Here is a 24,160-nt window from a genome sequence, read left to right on the forward strand (position 1 = left end):
ACTGTGGTTTTCCCTCCATGGATCCAAACCAAGAGAGGCCCTGCTCCCGTCAGTCGCAATGCAGTTGACATGCTGTGTGCTGCCTCTAACCTAAGGGAGGTCTGCAGGTTTATTTTCAAGGAGTGTTTATTTTCAAGTTAAGTGGGCAGGTTATCAGAACTGAGTTATGCCTATGAATGCCTACACCAGCTTCTTCTTGCCCAAGGAAGCACGTTTCCGGTGAGCCTCATTTCCTGTGGTTTGACAGATTACACTGTAGGATGACCAGTTTTCCACACTGGATCTTTGCCTTTTTTTGGAAACACGTAAAATAGTGCATGAATGGGTGCAACGTGTAGTGCTTACTGAACCAGATACAATTTGCAGCACCATCATCTCTTCTAAGCTAGCAAATAAGGAAAGCATGTATAGCTTTTTGGGTTCTGCCACTCTTTCCTGATAATTCTTTTGTAAATATTTGAATGCTTGATGTTGTAATGCCTCTTACAGCTGCTACCAACAAAAACCGTATGAGCTTTTATTGTAATATGCAGTACCCCTCTGAGCACAGGGCAGTGACAGCCGCTGGCAGAGGGCCATGTCCCTCCTCCTGCACACATCCTGCTCAGCAGGCATGGTACAGCTTACAGAAACACAGAACAGAAACACGATAAAGTGTTTGTCTGGATAAACTAAGTGGCCAAAACCTCCTGAGTGATGGCCAAGGGCAGCGGTGAGCAGGATTATGTTGCTAGTTCAGCCTGTTCTATTCAGCTGTCAGCTAGTGACCTGTTTTAGAAGGCAAACGCTTACAGTTAACTTCCAGTGAATAATTGTTGTCATCCCCTAAAGTAAATACAGCTATGTTGAAAACTTCAGCATTGTCAGGCCTTGATGCTGAGGGACTAATGAGAACAACCAGAGCAGCATGTGTAATTCTTACGCTGCCCAGCAGCTTATGAAACAAGTAAACAGGTGACCTGGCATGAACTGTTTCCTGAGAGAGCCAGCGAAGATTCATTTCGCTTTATTATTGATGACCTCTTTTTAAGTGCAATGTTTGCCTACAACCAAGAACTCTGGAGAAGCACAGTGAACCAAAGATTCATTCAAACTGATGTATTTGTTTGCTGTCCCTAGGAAATGCATACTAAGATTTAAAATAAGAACCTAATGTTTAAAAAATGGTAATAATGAGATTTAATTATTTATACTTGAAACCAACTTGAAGATGCCTTTGTCTGATAAAAAATACATGACCTCTGGAGGCTTCAGAGACTTAAAACCCAGATTGCATGTCTGAAGAAATGTTTCATGTTCTACTTAAGCACAACAAAACACGCAGTAATAAACCATCATCCTTTTTAATTTTATTTTTAAAAGAAAGCAAACAAACAAAAAACCCAGATGTCTGGTTGTAAGTTGAATACTGTTGATGTCCAGCAGAGATGGATGGCCTTAAGGATCAGGCTTTCATGTGCCAGGATTAGAAGAAATCAGGCCTTCTGAAGTTGCAGTCATCCCTGTTTTGCTGTTGCAGTTGCACCTCCAGCAGCTCAGGATGACTGAAGGACTTCTTGTGCTAAGTCTGGTTCCAGCAGAGGTGAGCAGGCATCTCCCCTAAATACAGATTAGCCCTTGGCATTCAGCAATGCACTCAACATTAAGTATTTTTCTTTTCCTCCTGCACGCCCCCAAAATTGTCTTGGAAGGGTCCACTGGAATCAGTAGTTGACATATCACGTGGTGAATGCTTCACACCCCAGTGCTCTGCACACTGTTACTTTGCTACAGTGTAGGTGGTTGAGAGATGGGATAGGGAGCCTTGCTGCTGTGCCTTGTCTTTCTGATACATCTGTACTGCAGCCCTTTAGTGCACGTGAGAGATGTTTGTGGCAACAAGTGGTGCAGGAATGGAAAGCTCCATTCAAAACCAGGCCATGTTATCACCACGTATAAATAGAGTATGCATCAGTAGAGCCTTTGTCTCCATCTGCCTTTAGAGCGGTGAGGACAAATCAGAATATTAGAGCATTAATTGCCAAAAACACATTGGGCTGCTGCCTACAGTCACCTTTTCCCAAGATGGAAGTATGTTTAAGGCTTTCTGCAGTGCTGTGTGGCCAGTCAGTTCACTGCAGTGCAGCACTGACACTGCTGCAACACAAGCATGCATAAACACTTCACTGATTTGTATTAAAAAAGAAAAAACAAAGCTGTCCTGAGGTCCTGAATACCTCATTGTTTGGAGCTACACTTAAATTTGTACAGTGCACGTAGTTAAAACCATTGTTAGTCAAATACTGGTTAAATGCATGTTAAGTTAAAAGCAACAAAAAAGAAATCAAAAAGAATGTGGCCTATTTTATTGCTAGTTGACAAGTTTCTGATCTGTTTCCTGTCAATAACTGCTATAGAGCATGTAAATGAAGATATGATACATGAATGGACCTTGGAACATAATAAAAACAGAAATGAGATGAGATACATGGAAGACAAAGTTCTATTAATATGTGCAAGACAGCATTTAAAACTTAATTGTAAGAAAATGCATTAGAACAAATCTGCAACAGCAAGAAAGTATGATGTAGTAAAGCAGGACTTTCTGACTGCAGATGTGATTCTTTGAAAGTGTAAAAATTGCTACCATCTTTTTAATATACACCATGTCTTGCAATACTGTATTTAGAAAAAGCATCAGTCCCTGAGCCAGCAGGTAATAACCTGAAAGATATATATATATATATATATATATCTATACATATATATGTATGTATGTATTTAAAATTATTTTAGCTACTATAAATTCATAAAAATAGCACAACTGCAGCAATTGCTATCTCAAAGAGGTCAAAGCAAGTCACGAGCTTCCTACTAGAGCTGCTGGCAGGCTCTCAGCACCAGTTTAGCAGGGAAGTTTACTCTGCATCCTCTAGTTTTCCAGCTGGACACAGAATACATAGCTATTTTGATAGGATTCCTAGAAATATGTCTAATGCTCAGAACATGGAGGATAGCAGTAAGTAATGGAGCAGTGAGGTCTTCTGTGTGTCTGTGCACACAGAAGAGAGCTTTAACTGTGGTCCAGAGATGAAGAAACAAAATGCAGGACTACCTGTGAGGAAAAACTGGCCAGAAGACAGTCTACTGCTTGTAGCTGTAGCACTGCTTTAGTTAAAGAATGGAACTGGGAGAGGGAAAGAGGACAAGACACAGCTATCTTGGGAAAAGGCAAGGGAAAACTGCTGTGCTATGGACAGCATAGGTGTCAAGTGAGTGAAATGAAGGACAATGGGAACATGCCAGACTGGAGGCCTGCAGCTTTTTACCACTGTGTAAATGTCAAGTCACTGTAAAAGCAAAAGGCACAGAAATTGAAAGTCCTGAAATGTGTGAAGTCCCATCAGTCAATACTACCTGCTTATGCTGCTTTTCTGAAAAGTGATCTACGAATTGAAATGCCAGTCTGTGGAAAAGCAGTGTCCTTGGGTCAAAAGCAATCTTTTCTTAGATGCCAAACAACTGAAGTATTAACACATTGGAAAACTCCAGATTTCCAATGACGTGTTGCTTGTTGGAAACCTGAGAAAGCTGCTCTGTGTGTCTGGTTTCTTCAGGTTGTTTTTTTTTTTGAGTGTGTCCAAGTGTAGCTGGCCCAAGTGCAGATGGCATCTATGGAAGAACGAATGCTTCAGATCTCTGAAATTAGAAACAAAGATACGGAGATATTAGTGGTTCAGGAACTATAGTAAATGACAAATTTACCTTGGGGGGGAATTAAGCTCTCTCTTCAAAAGAGTGTGTAGTAGAAATAAGGCCAGCAAATGACTGCTTGTTTCTCTTAGGGCTCTGAGGTAACAGAAGCCCACTATGAAAAACACTTCTCTTTCAAATCCCATTCAGATGATCATTACATACAGGTATTTTTAGCAGAAGCAATGTGTACAAATTAGCAAACAGATGTAATTATCCAAACTAACTAATAAATTTCTAATCTTACAAATCTGGATTAAAAATCATGAATTCTAGGCACTGCATCTAGCCATTTTGTATGGAAACTCCATGTGCATGGTGAGGTGAGAAGATGCAGCTATTGTTTTTTAAGGGTATAAAATTTGGTCTTGTCTTTACCCCAGATTACATAAATTATCTATTTCCCCTTTATCAAGGCATTGCAAATTTATTAAACCATTTTCAGCAGTAGATACAGATCACATTTCTCTATGAGAAGAATGCTCTGGCTGTGCAAAGCAATACAGCTTTGTATGAGCTATCACCAGCCTCTAGGCACAACTGTTTCATGCTGTCATGCTGATTTCAGATGAGTTACATGGAAACTGACATCTCACCTAAAGTATAACTTCTTAACTAGTGATCCATGGTCCTACTCATAATTAGACCATAACATCCTTTGGACTGAGAGTATATGGATTACAGAAGGAGCCCACAAACCCACTGGTGCTTCCATACAACTGAGCTGTGCGAGAAGGAGACAGAGTCCATGGGCAGCTAGCAAAATTTTCAGGGGGAAGCACTCTGCACATTTATACAGCTCATGACAGTGATGTTCAGAACCCAGCCTCATGCAGAATTAATGTGCATTAATGCCTCCCCAAGATGAACTGGCCTGTAGTGCACAAAGCTCTCCATCAGTCTGTACCAGCTGCAGGGTTCTGTTAAGCCCTTTGGTACTGAGTTCTGTGTTTTTTTTGTTGTGAAGACAGCTAAAACTCCAGCAATTTTTCAGCCTATTTTTCTTGTCAATGTAATTTTGTGGCTAGTGTTTCAGTGCTGTTCTCATGTGTGCTGCTAAGATGGATGTATCTGTTTGATAATGTCTCAGAGAATCCATGCATCTACTGTTAAAACTAATCCTAATATTTGTAGAAAAGATGGCCAGGACTTGCAATTAAACTATCTCATTTCTATGCCAGAACTGCACAGGTCTTGGTGAAAGCAGACTCTTCATCCTAGCTCCCCATCCTGCTCAGCATCTCAATACATCATTGTCTGGTTTCCATTCTTGCTACAGATTTCTGCTGTTGTTCCTCTTCAGACTAATAGGTTTTAATGCTTTGTACTTTGCTTTTTGACTGAATGAGTTTAGAGGTGTAAGGGCAATTTGCATTTCATATAAAGTGTTAATACCAGCAGAATGTGTTTTGAAAGTCTCAGTGTAAGGCCTTGAGCTGCTTTTTCATAGCAGGTAGTATCTTGAGAGGACTTTGCCTGGAAGTTCACTCAAACACAATATTACAGGCTTGGCCAGAGTACCTGGGCTTGCCAGGAAAACTAAGCAACTCCTTCAGGAGGTCCTCTGAAGGTGATTTGGAGATCTGTGATTTGAGATTTGGAAGACAGAGCCAGAACAATGCTGGCCTGTGCTGACTGAGCAGTGCTATTTTAAAGGCAGATGTTGGAACACAGTGCTTCTTGGACTGCAAGCCTGCAGTTTAGGTTTACTTCTTCTCAAATTGTTCATCATAGCTATGACACCAGGAAGATGCCCAGTTTGATTCTCACAATTCCATATTTATCCTTATGTCCACACATCAAATAGTGTCCATCTTTGGGCTGAATCTGCCATAAACAACAAACTCTGCAACTTGGGAGGAAGGAGAAATCGCTTATCTGCACAGGTACTGAAGGGCTCCCATGAGGTCCATATTGTATTTTGGATTTATCAGCCCTAGCAGTTCCCTGACTAAAGATTAAGAATCCTCCTCACAGACTGGGTGCCATATATTGCAGAATTTTCCTTGCCAAAAACAAACAAACAAACAAAAAAAGACATTTGGAGGAAGCAATATATTATTACTTTCGTAATTGGCTTAGTCAGCAATGAGGAAAAGGAGTGGTTAAGCCAGAAGGAAGGCCTTGTCACTTCCTATCTGTGACACACACACTGGGTCCCTGGCAAAGTTAGGCACTGCTGTCAACTTTTGAACTCTGTGTTTACCAATGCAGGGAACTCCTACTGTTATTACAGGATAGCATCTGCTTTTGCAGCAGTCTAAAGACAACTCATTTATCTGTAAAGCCTGGAATGACACAGGGAAACTCACTGCTGTTTTTACATGTTATGCCACAGTGGACAGTGTGTTCTTGTGTGCTACATCCCACTGTCTTATGGCACAGAGGCAACACTCACCTTGTGCTTACTGCCTTTACTCTGACTTGGTACCTGGCTTCTGAACTCCAAAGGCAGTGATGAAAATGTTCACAACAACTATAATGAACACTAGTCCAGTTGCAAGGTTGTTGAGGAAATCCAGCTTGCCATGTTTTGCAGGGTTGTTAAGGTCATATTTTACTTCAAAGAGAAAGGAGAAAAGAGAGATTTAAGCATATGAATATTTCAAAATCCAGAATAAAAGTCTTCATTATTCATGTAGTTAAAGAATTTCTTACAAGGAGCTATTTGCAGCACTCATACTTAAAAGGGAAGGACGATTTTGCACTGTCAGTAAAAGAGCTAAGGAGAAGATCTTTAATCACAAGGCGCCTAATAGCCTCCAGTAATTAGCATCTAATCTCTGTGAATGCACAAAGGCATGCACAACATTACAAGGAACCTTCTGAGTTCTTGATCTCTTAAAGTCTGCAACGAAACTAGATTTCAAGCCTTTAAAAATAATTTCAGTTATGGAGCTTGAAGCCCTGACGGGATGGGACGAAAGTACATTTCCTACAGTTGGATGCTCCAGGCCTTTCCCAGACAGCCCTCCCTCCTAACAAGTGCTGCACGTCTTTGTCCTGGTGCCTTTTCCAGCTGTACAGCTTTTCCCCTCTCCAGTTCTTGCACTGACTTTTCAGAAGGCACTATCTGTTAAACAGGGGAAGGTTTCAGAGCGGTGTAGCTGCAGTTCTTGTCACAGGCAGCACCAGCTGTGTAAATGTTTTTCTCTGCTTCTTGCAGTTCTTTGGTTAAACTGCTAATAGAAGATAGGGAAGACCACACAAGGCAGATACTATTAATTTAGCTTAAGCTTTGATTCCAGGCCTTGTGAAAACACAGAGATAAGCTACACTGTACTGATAACAGACTTGATAGACTAAAATGTGCTTATTTAAGGCAAAGAAGAATGGGGGGGCCTGGCTGTCTTCATGTGAAAAGCCAAGATTTTTCTCTGCCTCTGTTCTCCTGCAGGGAAAAGCTTATACCTGACAGGTTCTTTCAGCAACATAAATAAAGCTGACTTTTTTTTCCTAATGATAGGTGCATACATATGCTTACAGCTCTGCTGTGTGAAGTAAACTTTATTTTTAATAAAATGTCCCTGTCAACACTGTGGAACTTAACCACAGAACCAGGGCTTGCTCACTCTGAATCAGTTAAGTAAAGTGGTGGCAAACACATCCAAGATACTGAAGCATTAAAAGCCAGATTCCTTTTGTGTCTCCAATTAGGAAGTCTACTGCTGTTTTGGTCTGAAGGAATTCTGGGCACCTGCTCAACTCCTGTTTGCTGTACGGTTGGGCAGAGTGGTCAAAGCACTGACAAACAGTGTGGGGGAACAATTTCAACAGCTTAAGCTACTGCACGCCTGTGTTGACCTGGAATAACTTAAGCTCAGCAATACTTAAACCTGAAAATGATTTTCTATGTGAATGTAAGGCATTGGGAGCTATGTGGAGATTTGCATCCTAATAGTGCCACTAAAGAATCCGGTGCTTTCATGTAAATGAAGCAGAATAAATGAAATGGAACATTAATCCTTAAGTATGTAGGAAAGACATTTCAGACAGCTGGCTGGCTTTAACACTAATAAAAAGGCTCTAATGGCCTAACATGTTTTGTGAGTTAGAAGAAATCATGCTTGAAGGAGAACTGCCACTTTCAGAGCTGTCCCTTTGTCCAAAATGAGGACTACAGAAAAGGCAGCTTAGTAGTTGAGGTGGGGCTTTAAATTTTGAAGCAGGATTGCAGCAATCCTATCTCTGTTACTACAGTACTTCAAATCATACTGTTTGCAAAAATGATGAGCTATTCTCTGTTTTACAGTGGGATTAGAATACTGCCATTTCATGCCAACTCTACTATTTCAACACATACTTTTATTTTAAAATGCTAGGACTGACAAATCACTTTCAGGGACGTGTTTGAACATTCCTCAAAATACCAATTTTGGAAAATCTGTTACAGTTTTTTAAGCTACATATTCTGAACACGTGATTGTAGAAGGACATAGAGATTCTTTGGAGGAGTCTCAGTGCTGCTTTAGTCTGAGGGGGAATTTCCAACACTTCCTTTTTCATAAAAAGACTGTGAGCACCCTTTATTTTAGGCTCACAACTGTATTGGTGTGACTTTCTGGAAGAGTTGTCTCGAATCAGAAAGACAAATGGGAGGAAGTGTGCGTAAAAGCTAGGAGAGAACCATGGGCTGAATTGGGAAGCTCTGAGAGGAAAAGGGCCTCTTGGTGTTATACAAAACGTTTGCCTGCCTTCTTTGTCAGAGCTCAAAAATAGGGCTTTTATGAGTACCGCAAAATGCTATTTTGAAGGAGGGAAAGCTTTTAATCCCTAATAAAGAACAGTGAGAACTTGTAGCTCCTGGGATGAAAGTGTCTCAAGGTAAGAAACCAGGTGATGGTTTGGACTTTTGTTGGGACTTGTGTGCCCTTCTGAGAGGGCTTAAGGCAACAGCAAATTGTTCTGTAGGCCAAAACTACCAAATGCACACTGTAGAAAGCAAGCTATTGCTGCAGTGCCTTCATCTTTGTACCTTCATGCCTGCTTCCTATCCTCAGTACCTTTTGAGCTTAGCAAAACAGTATGTTCTACAAAAGTTACCCCAACCAGCATACTGTGTGACTTTGGTGTACTCAAAGGCCCAGACATACAGCCACTGCTGAGCCCAGGCTGGGCTCCTGATGCATCTCCCTATTCATAAAGCAGTCTGTGAACCACAGCTTTGGAGTTAGGGTTATTCTGTACTTTTTTTTTTTTTTTTTTTTTTGCTAATTTTGTCAAAGAAATTACTGAGGAGGAAGCCAGTTTGGAAATGCCTGGCAGAAATGATAAATGAGTCCTTAAGAAGGCTTTTAGGCTGTAAACAACTAACACAACCACCAGGGAGATGCCTTCAACCATGATACAGATAAGTGGTTGTTGCTATTCTTGCTCATTTTTCTGCGACTCTCGCCACACTCCCCAATACCATGAGCTTACTTTTTCCAGTCCCATTCTGGAATCTCCCCTGTGCCAGGACCTGGATTTTGCCCTTGTGCCAACTCTGCCAAATGCAGAGACAGATGTTCTCAGTCTCTTTCGTAAGAATAAAAAAGCTATGTCAGCTGCACATCCATATTACAAGCCAGATGTATCCTCATTTCTTGAGAACTTCCTCCTTGATCACAAAGCTGTTCAGTTGTGAAACTGGAACACTGACAGAGCATCAGAATGCCCAAGGTAGCCCATAAAGCTTAGTAAATGCTCTGTGTGAATACTGGCTCACTTTGTAGTAGGCTAAGGAAGCTGTATGTTGATATTATGTCATGGTTTTGACTAATGTCATTGAATGCGTTTAGGGTAAAATCTTGCTCCTACCTAGGAAAGAGAACTTATCTTTTTAGCTTTAATTTCAGTTTAACATGGGTTTGAAAAACCAGCGATAAGTACATTTCTATGATTCCTTCCCTAGAGATTTAAGATGCTTTGAATAATTCCCTAAATTTAAAAACAGGAATTTTTAACATGTGTTACCAAAGCTTTGACTTGATTGCAGAAATACAAGCAAGCCAATGATGATAATATAAAACACCAGTGTGAAGATGGACAATCCAATCTCCATTTCTGTTCCAGAGTTCCATATTCACAATATATTCTTATAATATCACTTATGATATGACTGATATGGAGTAAATATATCTTGGTCATAAGATTAAATAACAAGTCTTGCCAAAAACAGTATTATGAAATTGGGCAGACTGCATGATCATATCTGACCTACTAATGTTTCCTTTATGGTATTTCACCAGTTTCCTTCCTCCTTTAGACTTTCTGAAAAGAGGAATATTCATGCTCTTCACAAATGAATATGAGGATCTTAATCAAAACTGAAGATTCCACATAAAGCTGCCCTTATTCCTTTTGCTGTCTTTTCAGTGGTGAGTGGAGACAGGACAAGGGGAAACAGCCAGAAACTGCAGCATAGGAAGTTCTGCACAAATGTGCGCAAGAACTTCTTTACAGTGAGGTGACGGAGCACTGGAACAGGCTGCCCAGGGAGGTGGTGGAGTCTCCTTCTCTGGAGATGTTCAAGACCTGCCTGGATGCCGACCTGTGCGACCTGCTGTAGGGAACCTGCTTTGGCAGGGGGGTTGGACTCGATGATCTCTGGAGGTCCCTTCCAACCCCTACAATTTGTGATTCTGTGATTCTGTAATATCTCTATGGTCTTAAAGAAAAATGTAATCAATTTCGATATCAAGGCATTCAAAAACAACAGTTTTTAAAAATAAACGGAGTCTACATACTCAGGTTGCATTCCGTGAGAAAAATACACATCAGTGGCTCTTGCAGTTGCTACATACCCAGGAATATCAGGAGTACTCCCACCATAACTTGCATTGTGAGTGACAGGCTGATAAGAACAATAAGGGGCATGTAGAATGAAAAAGAAGGTCCTTGCTCAATCACAGCTTTCAGCTGTGATGCATTGGCCATCAGCAGCGCAATGTCCAGCATGCTCTCTGCAGCACTCTTCTTGTTTGCGTAGTGGTTGATATTCATAGGTCCATTTCTCTGAAACCACTGTGATGGTCTGTACTGAAAGTGGGAGAAGAAAAAAGGTTATTCGTATCTATTTTAATTAGTGTAGAGAGTCAGAGATGACTTAGCCCATCAACTGATTTCTGTAGGGATACTGATAAAGTTACGGTAGGACTAAGATTCTACATGCCTCTCCTTCACTGCTACCACTGCCCTCCATCTGATGGCAGAACTGTAGTGACTGTACTAGACTTGGGCAGATAAACTTTGTCCATCTTGAAGGATCACTCTAATCATTGTTTCTACCATGAGAAAAGTAAGGACTGGAAAATCTGCAGTGCTTGCATTGAGAAAGGCTGGGAGGAAGAAACTCCCAAAGACATACTTAAAGCCACAAATATTTATTAAATTCACACTCAGTGGACATCGCAGATCTGCCTAGTTCTTCATTAGTCTTGAGTCTCATTTTGAGGATTTACATGGGAGTTGCTCACTGTATGAGCTTTGCTTGACCTCTTTTCCTGCTGTTTTCACTCTGCCGTACCACCGTCCAGGTCCTCACACAGACAACGGTTTCTGTTGAAATATCATATGACTCGTGGTTGCCAAGCACTGCCCAATTACAAGGGTAGCTTTTTTTCTATTTTCCCATCAGCAGAGGTCTTTGAATTCCTGAGCAAACAAATAGGAAAAAAACAGCCTACTGTGGGGCAAAGCCAGAGCTGGTCAATCTGGAGGGCTGGATAAAATGAGCATTTCCTGATGACGATTCAGGTGACCTAACCTGGAATTTGGCAGCGTGTCTCCAGTGGTTCCTAATTCCTCATGGGGTAGATGCAGTGTGTGTAACTTGGGTAGGTGTGGAAGCCTAACCCTTAGATGAAGGAAGGTGAGGTGTTGCTCTTCTGCAGTCTCCAGACAGGTTAGGATTTCACTCTTGTGGATCTTACTTGTAGACTTCATAAAAATAATATTCAAATATCAGTTTATTTTGGCTGACTGCTTCAAACCTGCTTCTGAGAGATGTTTTTACTGCACAAGTATGTTGTGCTTGCCAGAAAATACTGTGAGGGAAATTTCTTTTTAAAGAGAAATGCAGAAAACGCCCTCAGATTGCTCTCTTTAGTGGCTCTAATAACCATCAAATTTCCAACTCCAGAGCCAAGTTTGCCACTAACCAGACTTAAAAGCATTTTATTAGTAGGATAGATATTGATACATAGAGCAAACACATTCCCAGTTTTTCCAGGGCATTCAAATGCCCATCCTGACCTATTTTCACCAGACATGCCGTAACCAACCACAGTCTAAATATTTTACTGAGAGAAAAATGTCATGGGGCAGCAGCAGACTTCTTTCTGCAGAGGGAATTAAACCGTGTAACCATAGCTTCGTGCAGATGGCTTGTTTACTCTTCCGTTGCTCAGAGAAGAGAATGGCTCTGAAACTGATACCAGCTTCAGTGGAGAAGCTAGTTATGAGTTTGCTTTCGTCTGTGTTCTGCAGCCTAAAAATGAAATTTGTGACTCAGGGGTCTGTGCCTCAGTTCATCACCTTTCCTCTCCCCAAGCAGTCTCCTCTTTCCACTCCCGGCTGCACTAAGCTGCTCTAGCACTGGGATATTTAGAGTTAGTGTCTGCTCCTAGTGCAGCCCTGCCACAAGCTCCACAACAGGTGTGAATGCTCATTTCCTTACCTAGAGCAGCAGGAAAGATGCACTGGCAGTACTCACTACAAAAATCCAGACTAAGATTTTTCACTATTAATTGCACAGAAAAAAAGATTAAGATGCTTTATTCTTGCCTTGCATAATATGTAAGACAGGATGTGGAATTACATGTGGAACAGCAAAACTTCTGGGTATGAGTTTAAAAAAGAAACTCTTCTCAGCAAATGTCAGAATTTTGTAGTGACTTCCTGATAGATGAAATTATATTTTCTGATGTCTAGTAGCTAATTAACTATTTCCTGACCAAAACCAAACATCCAAATCTCTAAATTATTCCTTGAGTTCACAAGGCTTCAGCATGTAACACAGGCAAAGGTAGCTATGCTGTAGTCTTAACCCTGATGGAAGGAGGCTGCAGCAGCAGCTGTGCTGATAGCGTACTGATGACAGCTTTCACTCTACTTAGGAATGTGATCATGAGCTTGAGGTGACTACTTTTTAAAAAAATTATATTGGAGAATAAACAATCTGGACTACATCTTTCTTTTAGTTACCTCTATGAGATACAGGGCTCTTCCTATGCAGTCAGCAGAATGCAGACTCTTTCTTTTCCGGGGCAAGTACAGGACTGCACAGTCAGGACTTTGCAGTCTGCTAATCCCGTTTCTGCATGGCCAGCCAGCACACAGCAGCCAATGGCATTGAATTGCTATGGAAGCAAAAGCTGGGTCACCTCTGGACTCTGATAAGCAGAGAAGACTTTAGCAAAGAAGTAAAACTTCGTGCTTCTAGCATCCCAAGTCGGCTGTTTACTAGGTGTGAGTCTAATGGAAGGCATTTTACTCTGTGAGGAGGCTTCTAGCCAGCGCTGCTGCCAGCAGACTAGACACAGTTGGAGCTGGGCACAGGGAGGGCAGAGGCCCCAGATCTGTGGCACAGAGTGTCCTCAGCTGTGCCTCGTGCTGGGAAGAAGGGTGTGCAATCATGGAAGCCCCAGAAATGATTGTTTCCCTTTTCTTAAGACATGGAGCCTCCTGTCTCGTGATGGAAAACCATAAAACCAAAAGAATGCAAATTAGCATGGACTCAGGGCAGAACTTGAAGGCAACTGCCCAAAGGATCAAAACAAATGCAGGCAGTACTCTGGAAGCAGTTTTTAACAGACAATGTGTTGCACGGCAATATATAGACAGGCAATAAAAGGAGAGCTGCTGCCTTAACCTCTGGTTAATGATAGTCCTGCATGAAGAAATTACACGGGGATGTTGTTATGTGGCTTTGTGGTTTCAGGGAGGTGCCAAATGGCTGCACTGAGTGGCAGTTACCGTGCTACTGTCACCTGCTGGAATGCAAGGAGAGTGAAACCACTGGAGATTCCCTGTGAGATGTGTAGGTGCCACTTGGCAGGACAGCATGTGTGCTGGGCAAGGGGAGTCCCGTGACCTGTTTCTGCTGTGATGTAATCACAGCAACTGCCTGGTACAGATTAAGTGATCAGTGTGCTTTGTGTTGTCAAACGAGTCCAAGGAAAGGCAGCACACAGTCACAGGTGCTTGCACAAGGGCTGTATGGAGCTGCTTTGTCTCTGGGCAGCAGCACTTAGTGCCCACAGGGCAGTCAGCTCCCAGGGGTGATGCCAGGATGCTGCACCAGAAGCTGACGTTTTCTGCTTCCACAAAAATAAACCTTGTGTTTACTTCACACTGGGAATTGAGTTCTACAATACGTCATCTTACTGACAACTCTGTGGGTACAGGCTTTGCCTCTGCTTTGCTTCACTAGTTGTCTTAATGGCACGCCCAGAATAACTGAGTCCCCCTGAAATACAGAAAGGATTTATTCACTACATTTATTAAAAAACAGACACGGCACTGAGGTAGATGTCCTTAAATGTTGAGTTGAATCAGATCCAAGGCACACCTGCTGATTTAACAGGCAGGAAACAGTGCTGAAAATGGAAACCCTTGAGAACAAATCATGAAGTATCTTTGTTAAATGCAGTGACCGGTTATGGTAAGGATTCATGCTTCTACTGTGACAGTAAATTGCTTCGTGTGACAAAGTTTATATGGCTGCTTGCTGAACGGGGTATTTGTCAGGCACTAGTGACTGCTGAAGCAGTCCAGTTAGTCTGCTGGAAGTCTGAGAAAGAGGAAGAGCAGGAGCAATTTGGTGTCTTGTCCAGCTTGAACTCTGAGTTGCCCAGAATGGTACCAGTCAGTCTGCCAGAAGGCAGGTGGAGTTTTTCACATGCCAGTCATCTGGGACAGGTGGAGGAGAAGAACAGTAGTGAAAACTGAGAATATTTTAAAGCTTAGTTATGTTTGTTTCTGTTACTGCCCTATGAACGGGGGAGGAAAGATAAAATGTGAGCGCGAATCTTGAGAATTCACCTCTCTCCTTTTGGGATATACCCAGGTACTTCACTTAGCTTCTTTTTTTCCCCTCATATGCAGATTTTCTTAAAGGGATTATGTTAGGAAAGTCTTACAAATTAACACATCTGAGAAAAATATTGCCTGAACTGATAGCACCTTGAAATTTCCAAGCTAAGACTAAGATTTGCTATGAGCATTGACATTTGTGTGACTGTTCTTGTGAATGAAATTAGCAAGTACTTGCAGTAGCACAGGACCTGTTAACCTTTCTTTGATTTAAAAACCTAGAAAGCCAGTGTTGCAGATAGCCAGGCAAACATTCTGCACGCATCCTACAACATACCATAAGTCAGAGGTCTGGCCTTGATTAGCAATTGTCACAGCAGCTGCCTAGCAGCATCTGGGACTGCAGGACCCAGAGCTCTGTGTGAAGTGCATGTCAGGCCTGGTTCTTAAAACATTAATACTTAACACTCATTTTGTTGTGAGTACAGGCATTCACAGTATTGTAATTTTAAATCATTTTGCAGTAGAAAGTGCTTATTAAACACAGTAGGCCCATGGTTTTGTTCAGGGTGATTGGGCAGATAGCACTGATTATTGCTGATATATTAAGAACAAGGTTTCTAAGAACTGTGTGTCTGATTAGTGACACCTGCTTTTGCCTTTGAGTACATTTACTCTGAAACAATCTTCAAAACCCTTGGCTTGCTCTAATTCTGTATGCAGTCCTCTTCCCACTTTAGGTTAGTGATTACTGCAATTGCAGGGTAGTTTTTACACACTTAAAAGCCAAGGAACCTTGCTTTAAAATGAGATGGGATGAACTTTTGGTCTGGTTGTTGGCCAATAGAACCTCTGGGTTTGTAACATCACAGAGTGAGTTTCCTGAAATCCTTGTGTTTAGGGACAGTCCCTATTTTCAAATGATGGAAAGTTGCTAAGTAATAACAAGGCTGTGCAAATATAAGGCTGAGTCACGGAGATCTCAGAGTCAATGGTTCTTTGCTGTGTTTTGAAGTAGTGTTTCTAATTAAACATAAGCTGAAAACATCCAGCACAAAATTCCACTTATATGAAAGAAGGGTCAGACATAAAAGAAATTACATAGAACTGAAACAAAACACAATTTCAGAGGTTTTAAATTTATTCTAAGACTAACCCTGCCATTGTAGAATTGAACCACTGACTTTATACAGTTATTTAATGATGCTGATGGATGTAGAATTTCTGCCCAAATATCTGTCATCTACGTAGTAGAAATGGAATGGGTCAGTATATGGCCACTGAAATCAGACTTTCCCCCTGTTTCAAATAATTTTCTTGTGCGACCTGGTGTAGGGAACCTGCTTTGGCAGGAGGGTTGAACTTGATGACCTCTGGAGGTTCCTTCCAACCCCTACAATTCTGTGATTTTCTGATATAGAAAGAAAATAGGGAAAAATATTCTCAAAAAAAAACCCCACTATCTCCCAAGGCAAGTTGTGCCAGTCATACAGTGGAATATTAGATCCTGTGTACACCTCCTTGGGAAGATGTGATTCCTTCCCCCCCAGCAAAACATTAGACCACTTGTTCAACTTAGCACTGACTCATAAAAAAAATCCCTAAATCTGGCTCTGAATCATCAGTGCCACTTCCTGTAGGAATTCCATTTGGGGGAGATGTGTCTGTTCCAGTACCAACTAACACAGCACTACTTAGCTTAGGAGGCTGCTGCAGTCACGTCTGGAGGCAGTGTGGTTGCAGGTAATCTAGAAAATATATATTAAAAACCAAAACAAACAAAGCAACACTTCAGCCTGTGTTCAATTTCCTAGCACCTTTAAAAGCCTATACTGAATAAGAGCCACACTGTATATGGAAAACAGAAAATGAAAATACAACTATGTTTAAAAAAAAAAAAAAAAGCTAACAAGTGGTAGCTGTGTTAATTCTTGAGTTTTAGAAACCTTGCACAAATAGAAGGGAACGGTACGGTCCTGTTAGCTCAGGGCAGAGCACTGTTTTCCTAAAGCTGTGATGGCATCAGTAATCAGCATACCTGATGACTTCAAAGTGAAGTTATAAATGAGACTTGTCTGTAGAGCAACTGGAACAGGTCGCCTGTCCGGTGTTGCCGAGGCACTGCTTGTTTGTCCCAGCTACTTGCTTGTGAGGCTAGCACCACTATGGCAGACTAGATGGGAAGTACACCATACCTCTTTGGAATGTGCCATGTCATTCTGTGCGCAGGATAATTATTACAAGTTCTCACAAATTTTGAAATTTGTTACTTGTGCTGCAATGCCAAGAAACTGACATGTCCCAAAGTGCTTAGGAATCAATACACAAACTTCAATATGTTTTTAGCAACAATGTGACCATTATAGAAAGCAAATATTCCACAGCAGTTCTCTTCAACCATCCAATAGTTGCTCACTTTTTCACAGACCCTTAACTATTTCCACTGGCGTTCCTTGCCATCATGGGAAGCCCAAGCTGTGCTAGTTTTCACAGCAAAGCAGCTCCTGGACTGTTTCGATACGGGGCATGAACAAAGGAAGCAAACACAGGAGCATGAAAAAACAGTTACTGTTGGCATTGAACAGATCCTTTGCACAAAAGGCAAGCACAGCTTCCAGCCGTAATTATTGCCATTAGTCAGTGAGGTGTGCCAGGCCAGCACTGGAAGAAATGCCCAGCTTCTTTCTAAAAGAGCGACAGTTGGTGAAAAATATTATCCAAGTTAATGGCCAAGTTAAAATAAATCAAATTGAGAGTGAATGCAACCACTCATTCAGAATTGCAGTGAGCTCAACATAACAAAATTACTGTGCTTCTACCCTGCTTTGAGGGCAACTAAGCCATTTTTCCTTTGAAGGTACCTGCATTTTGTATCAGTGTGAGAGAAATCCATTAAGAGAGTGATGTGCAAGAGAATGCATTTTGAAGGCGGGGCTGATGCTAGGATGGGCAGTAAGAACTTCAGGGCTGCCAGAGATATCAGCAAGCTCTCCTCACAGCAGGCACATAAACACCTCCAGTTCCAGTCCCTGCACGTTGAGGCCCTGTGGGTTGTTTGTGTAAATGCTGGACTTGATCATATTCTTAAGGTATCTACTCTTCAAAACTTGTTTTTAAGAAATCTGTCGCCTGTTTCATCTTGTGTGTATAATTTTTTAATATATATTTTAGAAAATGAAAAGGTGTTTGGGAAGTTCTCTGAAGTGTTAAATAGAGCGTATGCATAATACAATATGAAGTCTCTCTGCTTATTCTTTTACTTACACACCTTTTATGGGAAAGCAACAATGAAACAATAATCGCATGCAACTGGAGATGAAGCAAAACAGGAAAGTCATAAAAAAATTCTTAGAACAGACCAAGAAAAAAAAAAATCCCCATTACATGTACTTGTGATGCAATCACGAGTCTGGCTGTTAAAAAATAAATGCAAATTCTGAGAATTCAGTGGCTTAAAGGCCAGCAGTTCGATTTGCACATCCCTTGTTTCTCTTTAGATACTTTCCAGGATTTATTAAAACCAGATTGGTTTTTATTTTTCTGGTCTGTTGTCCATGCCAAGGGCTCTAGGAAGGGAAGGCACGGTCTTGCAACCACCTGTGACCAGCCAGCAATGTGGGTAGTGGTTTGCTGCAGCTGTTCCTGTGTGGCAGTCCTCGGTAAGAATGAGAGAAGCTTTTCAGAGTTTGGTCTCTTTCAAAAGAACATGAAAGATGCTCTTTTAGCCGCTTGGCGTTTTAGAAAAGCAGCATGCTTGGAAAATATCCTTTATATGTAAACATAATATGGGATGAAATGTTTTCTAGTGTACATCTCTAGACGTGTTTTGACTACATGGAGTAGTGAAAAGCTGTGCTTTCCCTTGTTTTTATGTGATGACTGCATGCAAACGTGCAGTCCTGGACTTTAGGGCAGCTCAGCTCCTGCACGAAATCCCTCCCAGGCAGAAATCATACAAGCATAGAATGGCGTAGGTTGGAACAGACTTGAAGATCATCCAGCCCCAACCTGTGCCGTGGGCTGGCTGCCCCCAGCAGCTCAGGCTGCCCATGGCCAATCCCATCTGGCCTTGGCACCTCCAGGGATGGCGAGCCCGCAGCTCTGGGCAGCCTGTGCTCAGCATCCCACCACCCTCTGAGTGGGAAATTTCCCCCTAGATCTCCCCTCTTTCAGTTTAAGGCCAACCCCTCTTGCCCTATCAAAATTCCTATCAGAAATCTGTCTCCGTACCGAGATTTTAGGTGAGGAGGACATCTGATGGCTGGGCGCTGGGCCACGCAGGAGCTCTGCAGGCCTGAAAAGGATCTTCCAGTCTTTCCCCGGCCCGTCTTTGATCCAAGGCAAAACGGGAGGTGCGCGCCGTACCCCGCAGAAAGGGGAGCGCCGGGCTGCAGCAACAGCCGGGATCGCCGGCAGCACGGCGCTCCGCGGTGACAGCCCCGGGGCAGCCCGCCCACCCCAGCCCCGCGCCGCGGGCCTTACCCGCTCGACCACCGCCGGCTCCGCTCCCTCCGCCCGCCCGTTCAGCTCGTGGGTCTCGCCGCTGGAGTCCATCTCGGCTCTCCGAGCGGAGCAGGAGAGGCCTCGGCGGCTGCTGCCGGCAGCCTCTGGGAACCCCTTTTGTATCGGCTCCCCCCTCTGGCCGCGGTTAAGAGAGAAAGTTTCCGGCGGCGCAGAGGAGGGAGGGCCGGTACCGCGCACACCGCCCCGGGGCTGGGCTGAGCCGAGCTCTGCGCGCGGCGGTGCTGGACGCCGTTGGCGCTGTGTGGGACTGAGGCTCTTTCCGCTGAGCTCCTCGGTAGGCAGCAGGGCTGGCAGCGCTGCATCTGCGCTGAAAATGCTCTCCAGAGGTCTGTGCCGGCGTCTGAGGTACAACGTACCCCGCAGGTTAATGCCTTCGGAGTCGTCTGTGTTACAAACTGTTCTCGCTGGGTTTGGTTCATGCCCTGAATAGTGCTGAAACATACTTTACAGAACGTAAATAAACACCTACCGAAAACGAAGTACAGACCCGGCTCCTGCTGGGCCATACTCGTAAAGAGACAATGTGGAAGCATTACTTTCTGCTCTTCAATCATCAGCACAGGATTTTGGCAGATCCTGTAGGAGGAAGAGCTGGCTGCACTGCTTGGTGCAATAAATGCAGAGCTGTAGGACCTACACTTAGGAACGTGTTGCATTTGTAAAAAGAGCTCTGGGCACTTGGCTGTTCTCATTTACATCAGGTGTGTGCTTGGAAGTTGGTCCTTAGTCTGAGCCTCACAACTGTGCTCTGAGACAGCGCACAGAGTAGGGGGCTCAGCTATGCAGGGGTTCTTTGGACAGAAGGTGTGTGTGAGGTCTTGAACAGCAGTGTGCCCTGCTGTGTGTCTGCCTTAAAATGCAGATCTAGGGCTGTTTTGCCACATCAGATAAAATATCACATGCCATATGACTGCAGTTTTCCTCATGCAATAGATAGGCATGGTTCATCTAATATGAGAGCGTTACTGAGAAATGGGAGGCTGAAACTGTGGTGATGGCCTTAACATTTCATGAGTCTTTGTGATTTTTCTTGTCCTTTGAACTTCCTCCACTGGAATTCCAAAATTCATGTTCATGTCAGCATTGAGATGCAATGTCTCCTCACTGTTGACTTTTGTTTTTGAGCTTACAGTAATTTTTTTAGTTTAAAGAAGCATAATTGTCAGCTGAATTCGCTTTTAGATTTCATGGAAAAGCATACAGGCAACCAGATGTGGGTAATCACAAACTGAGCCCAAGTTAGGCTTCCAATCTTAATGCTAAAGGTCAAAGAAGTTTCCAGTACAACTCTTCTCAGAAATGCATTGAATTAATAATTAATTTTCTTCTTAGAAAATCCCCTTGATGAAGCATGCAGTTACAAGTTACTGTCTTCAATTGGAATTATTGAATTGGACTTTCTAAGAAGCCCTCATGCATCTTGATTCCTTGCAGCCCTCTCTGCTTCTCTTTAGAAAAGCCAGCTGGAATACACTTATTTGGAAAGAGAAAGGAAGTTTTGTTATTATAGCTTATAGAAAATGGAAGAAGCAACATATGAGAGCAAAGATATTTGTACCTCTTTTTTTTTACAGTGAGGAGGATATACAATAAAAGCAGGTAATAAAATAAGCTCTAAAAAGAAAAATCAACATTGTTGCATGATTTTGATCCAGTGCTGTGTGGATCACCTCACCCGCAGCATTTCTAGAGGGTGGGAATTCTATGTTAGTTGTTTGGGTGGTGGTACAGTTTGTCAGGGTGGGCACAATTGTTTTGTAAGAGTAAAACAGTGAGAGGTGACACTAGGGTCACTTTGAAGCAAAGCTATAAACTACACCATGATGTCAGCTGCTATGAAGTCCAGTGCTTGAAAAAGCACGTTACTTCCCTTAGTTTTAGGGTTCGTAGTGCCCAAATACTGGTCATGAACTCAGCTAGGCTGGCCTTAATCAGACACTTAACCAGTTAACTTAAAAATCTTTGAGCATGGTTGCTGTGGTATAGTTGCCAAGAGGAGCTGGTTAGAACCCTTTCCATTAGCTGTCCATTGATGTTTTCAGAGATACTGGATATTTCCAATTGCCCCTTTTTCATCTTCTAAAGCTCTTGGCAAATGCATTTTTATCATTTCTGTTTGTAGTTGTAGAGGTTTCATTGACACTGATGAAAATATTCTGCTGTTAAGCCTAAAAAATTAAAGATCTGCTCTCTGTAGGTGTCACTTAGGAATGGAAGGTATATTGGAATGGAAGATATCTGTCCTATCTCACATTTGCATTGCACAGCCACGTACCAAAGAGATTTATGCAAACAGGACCCGTTGTTAGCCTTTAGGAAATGGGTGCAATCCTTCTGAAACAGAGAAACAGCTTAGCCTGAGTCTGTGAAATTACCTGCGAGCCAGCATTTGTGTACGGTCTGCAGCAGTTGATTCTGCATTGCATCTTTATGTTGTTGTGCTCATCAGCTCAGTGTCAATTTAACAATAAACTTCAACAAGTTTTCCTGTTACCCAGCCTTTGGGTTAGTTCTGCTGGGTTAATAATAATAACAACCATTATATTTTGCTGTGATCCACGTAGAAAAATAGTTGCAGACTCAAGCTGGTGGCAAAAGAGTTAATAGGCTGGCGAAGCAATCGGTTTGCAGCTGTGTGATGACAAAACTATGTGGTAGGTCTTTCTTATTTGTGTGGATTTGTGCATAGTCATTATAAAATGAGAACTCTGCAAGTGTCACCACATGGGTCTGAGTCAGGAATTTTGATGAGCGTTACACAGATCGCGTACTGGAGGCTGCAGAGGGTCCTTGGGACCACTGTAACAGCAGCCATTGGAACCTGGATGGCAGTTTTCAAGAGAGAAAAGATGTGTTGTTCTCCATCTTTGCAACTTGGTTGTTGCAGTCAGTATTTGGCACTTGAGCCATAGATCATGGATAACTGTTTTGGTTTTGTTCCAAATGTACTTTATGTGACAGGTGTGAAATGATGCTAGAATACTAATGAAACCTAACCAGAGAGAGAACAGCATTTTGTATTGCGGCTAAAATTACAATGGCATTTAAAATTTTTTTTTACTTTCAAGTTAGGCCTTCATTTTCCCTGAGCAATTACTATTATGTGTGCATGGAGTCAGTGTAAGGAAGCCCAGAATAAAAAGTATGTGGCACTGCCTGTTCTGTGGTCACTATTAAAACAAGTAACTGCAAATTGGTACTTCTGCACTAGAGCACAAGTTTAAGTAAACAAAGTGGCTTTTGGTAAGATCGCTCTATGAGAAAAACAGATCAGCCATTCCATAAAGTAAAATGAGAGAAAGGTGTAAGGAGGAGAGCACTGGTACTGAAGAAATGAGACAGCCTAAACTAACTGACATGAATGGAGAGGTTGTGATTTAAAAAACAGTGTTTGATATCAGGTAGAACTGCCTCCATCAGCACATTCTGCTTTGTTTTAATGGCTTGTAGATTTATTATGTTCATGAAACTTTATTTCCTTGCTCTGTCAGCTATCCTCAGCAAAAAAAGGCTTCCTCTCTTGAAAGACATGTAGTTAGTTTATTTCTTTTGGGAAGGGGTGGATTTGTGTTGTATCACTGCAACTATTTGGGGCAAAAGCATATTATTTTGTGCTGTTTCTTCCTTTTTCGGTTTCCTGTTATTCCTTCAAAAACTTGCATTTCCCCACCAAAAATTGCATTACACTCTCCAAAAACCGTTGTTCTAGAATTAACATTAAAAATAAATAACGTATGTAATGCTTAGTTTATGAAACATGCCAACCTTTCTCCCACAAGCTTAAATTAACTGTAAAAAAAATAGCTATTCATTGTACCTGATCTCTTCTTAGAGCATGATTCCTAGCAAGCCTAGGGAAGAGCCTTACTCTTTTTCTTTCTGTTTTCACCTGGATTATGTGCTTAGTTGTTTTCTTGTGCTCCACTGATCTAACCACCTTGCTCTTTGTGTTTAAGTGAAGTGCTCAGGGAGAGGATAGACCAAAAGGAGTTTCCACGATGCTGTCTGTGAATGGCATGCCAGAATGCAGTGCAGATGTTCTCCATGTAAAGACACACAAGTGTTGTCAGTACTACTTTACAGGACAATGAGTTTAATGAAAAAGAAAGTCTCCTGTATTAGAGAGGGTGGCAGGTTATCTATAGACAGGAGTGGAGAATGCATCTCTTTAAAATGCCAGGTTTTGTACAGGCGTGAATCTGAATTGTACATCCTTACACAGCTTGTCGACAATAGTGTAAATAAGAAAAGAGTAAGACCATGGAAGTTCTACTGATTAAAAATCAATCCCTGAACAGTCTGATTAAATGGAAAGTATATATGGAATTCTGTATATGGAATTACAGCAGAAAGGCCCCAGTAGGTTCTCTTGTCCAGTACCTCACTCAAAGAGGGACCAGATCTCAAAGCCTCAGTGTTGAACAAATCCTGTTCACGCTGCCTTTCCCCACAGGGCGACTGCTTTGGCCCCTTACCACCTCACTGGCGCTGTGCTGAACTCTCACTGGCTTAGTGATGTCTGTCCTGCTCTGGGAGCCCAACCCTGGGAGCAGTTTTCCAAAGGCACAGAGTGCTCAGGCGTTCATTTCCTACCATCTCTGGCTACACTCCTGTTAATACAGTCCAGGATAGGACCAGGCACTGCTACCACAGCATGCTGCTGGCTCATGATCTTCAGTTTTTAAGACTTTATTTATAGCTTCTTTGCCATGATGGTATTCTGATATATCAATTTACAAACAGCAGTTTATGTTCCTTTCACACTCACACCTGTCTTTTTATCACGTTGACAGGCAGGTTTTTGGAAAGTCGGGAATTGGGCAGCATAGTTTTGTTTTGATTGTCTTTTTCTTTTCTTTTCTTTTCTTTTCTTTTCTTTTCTTTTCTT

General features: G+C 42.2%; 1 protein-coding gene across 1 annotated transcript; it reads right to left on the reverse strand.

Moving 5' to 3' along the window:
* Nucleotides 1–1,327: 1,327 nt before the first annotated feature.
* NINJ1 (ninjurin 1) lies at nucleotides 1,328–19,362 on the reverse strand. The gene is made up of 4 exons (XM_042823680.1): nucleotides 19,231–19,362; nucleotides 10,518–10,752; nucleotides 6,131–6,292; nucleotides 1,328–3,678 (listed from the first exon to the last, which is right to left on the reverse strand). Exons 1-3 carry the CDS (start codon nucleotides 19,300–19,302, stop codon nucleotides 6,147–6,149), a joined length of 453 nt encoding a protein of 150 aa, XP_042679614.1. The 5' UTR covers nucleotides 19,303–19,362; the 3' UTR covers nucleotides 1,328–3,678; nucleotides 6,131–6,146.
* Between the last annotated feature and the right edge of the window lie 4,798 nt (nucleotides 19,363–24,160).

The sequence above is a fragment of the Centrocercus urophasianus genome, unplaced genomic scaffold (assembly GCF_019232065.1).
Source record: "Centrocercus urophasianus isolate 14NV4802_14NV808 unplaced genomic scaffold, USGS_Curo_1.0 seq_22, whole genome shotgun sequence".
NCBI classification, from domain to species: Eukaryota; Metazoa; Chordata; class Aves; order Galliformes; family Phasianidae; genus Centrocercus; species Centrocercus urophasianus.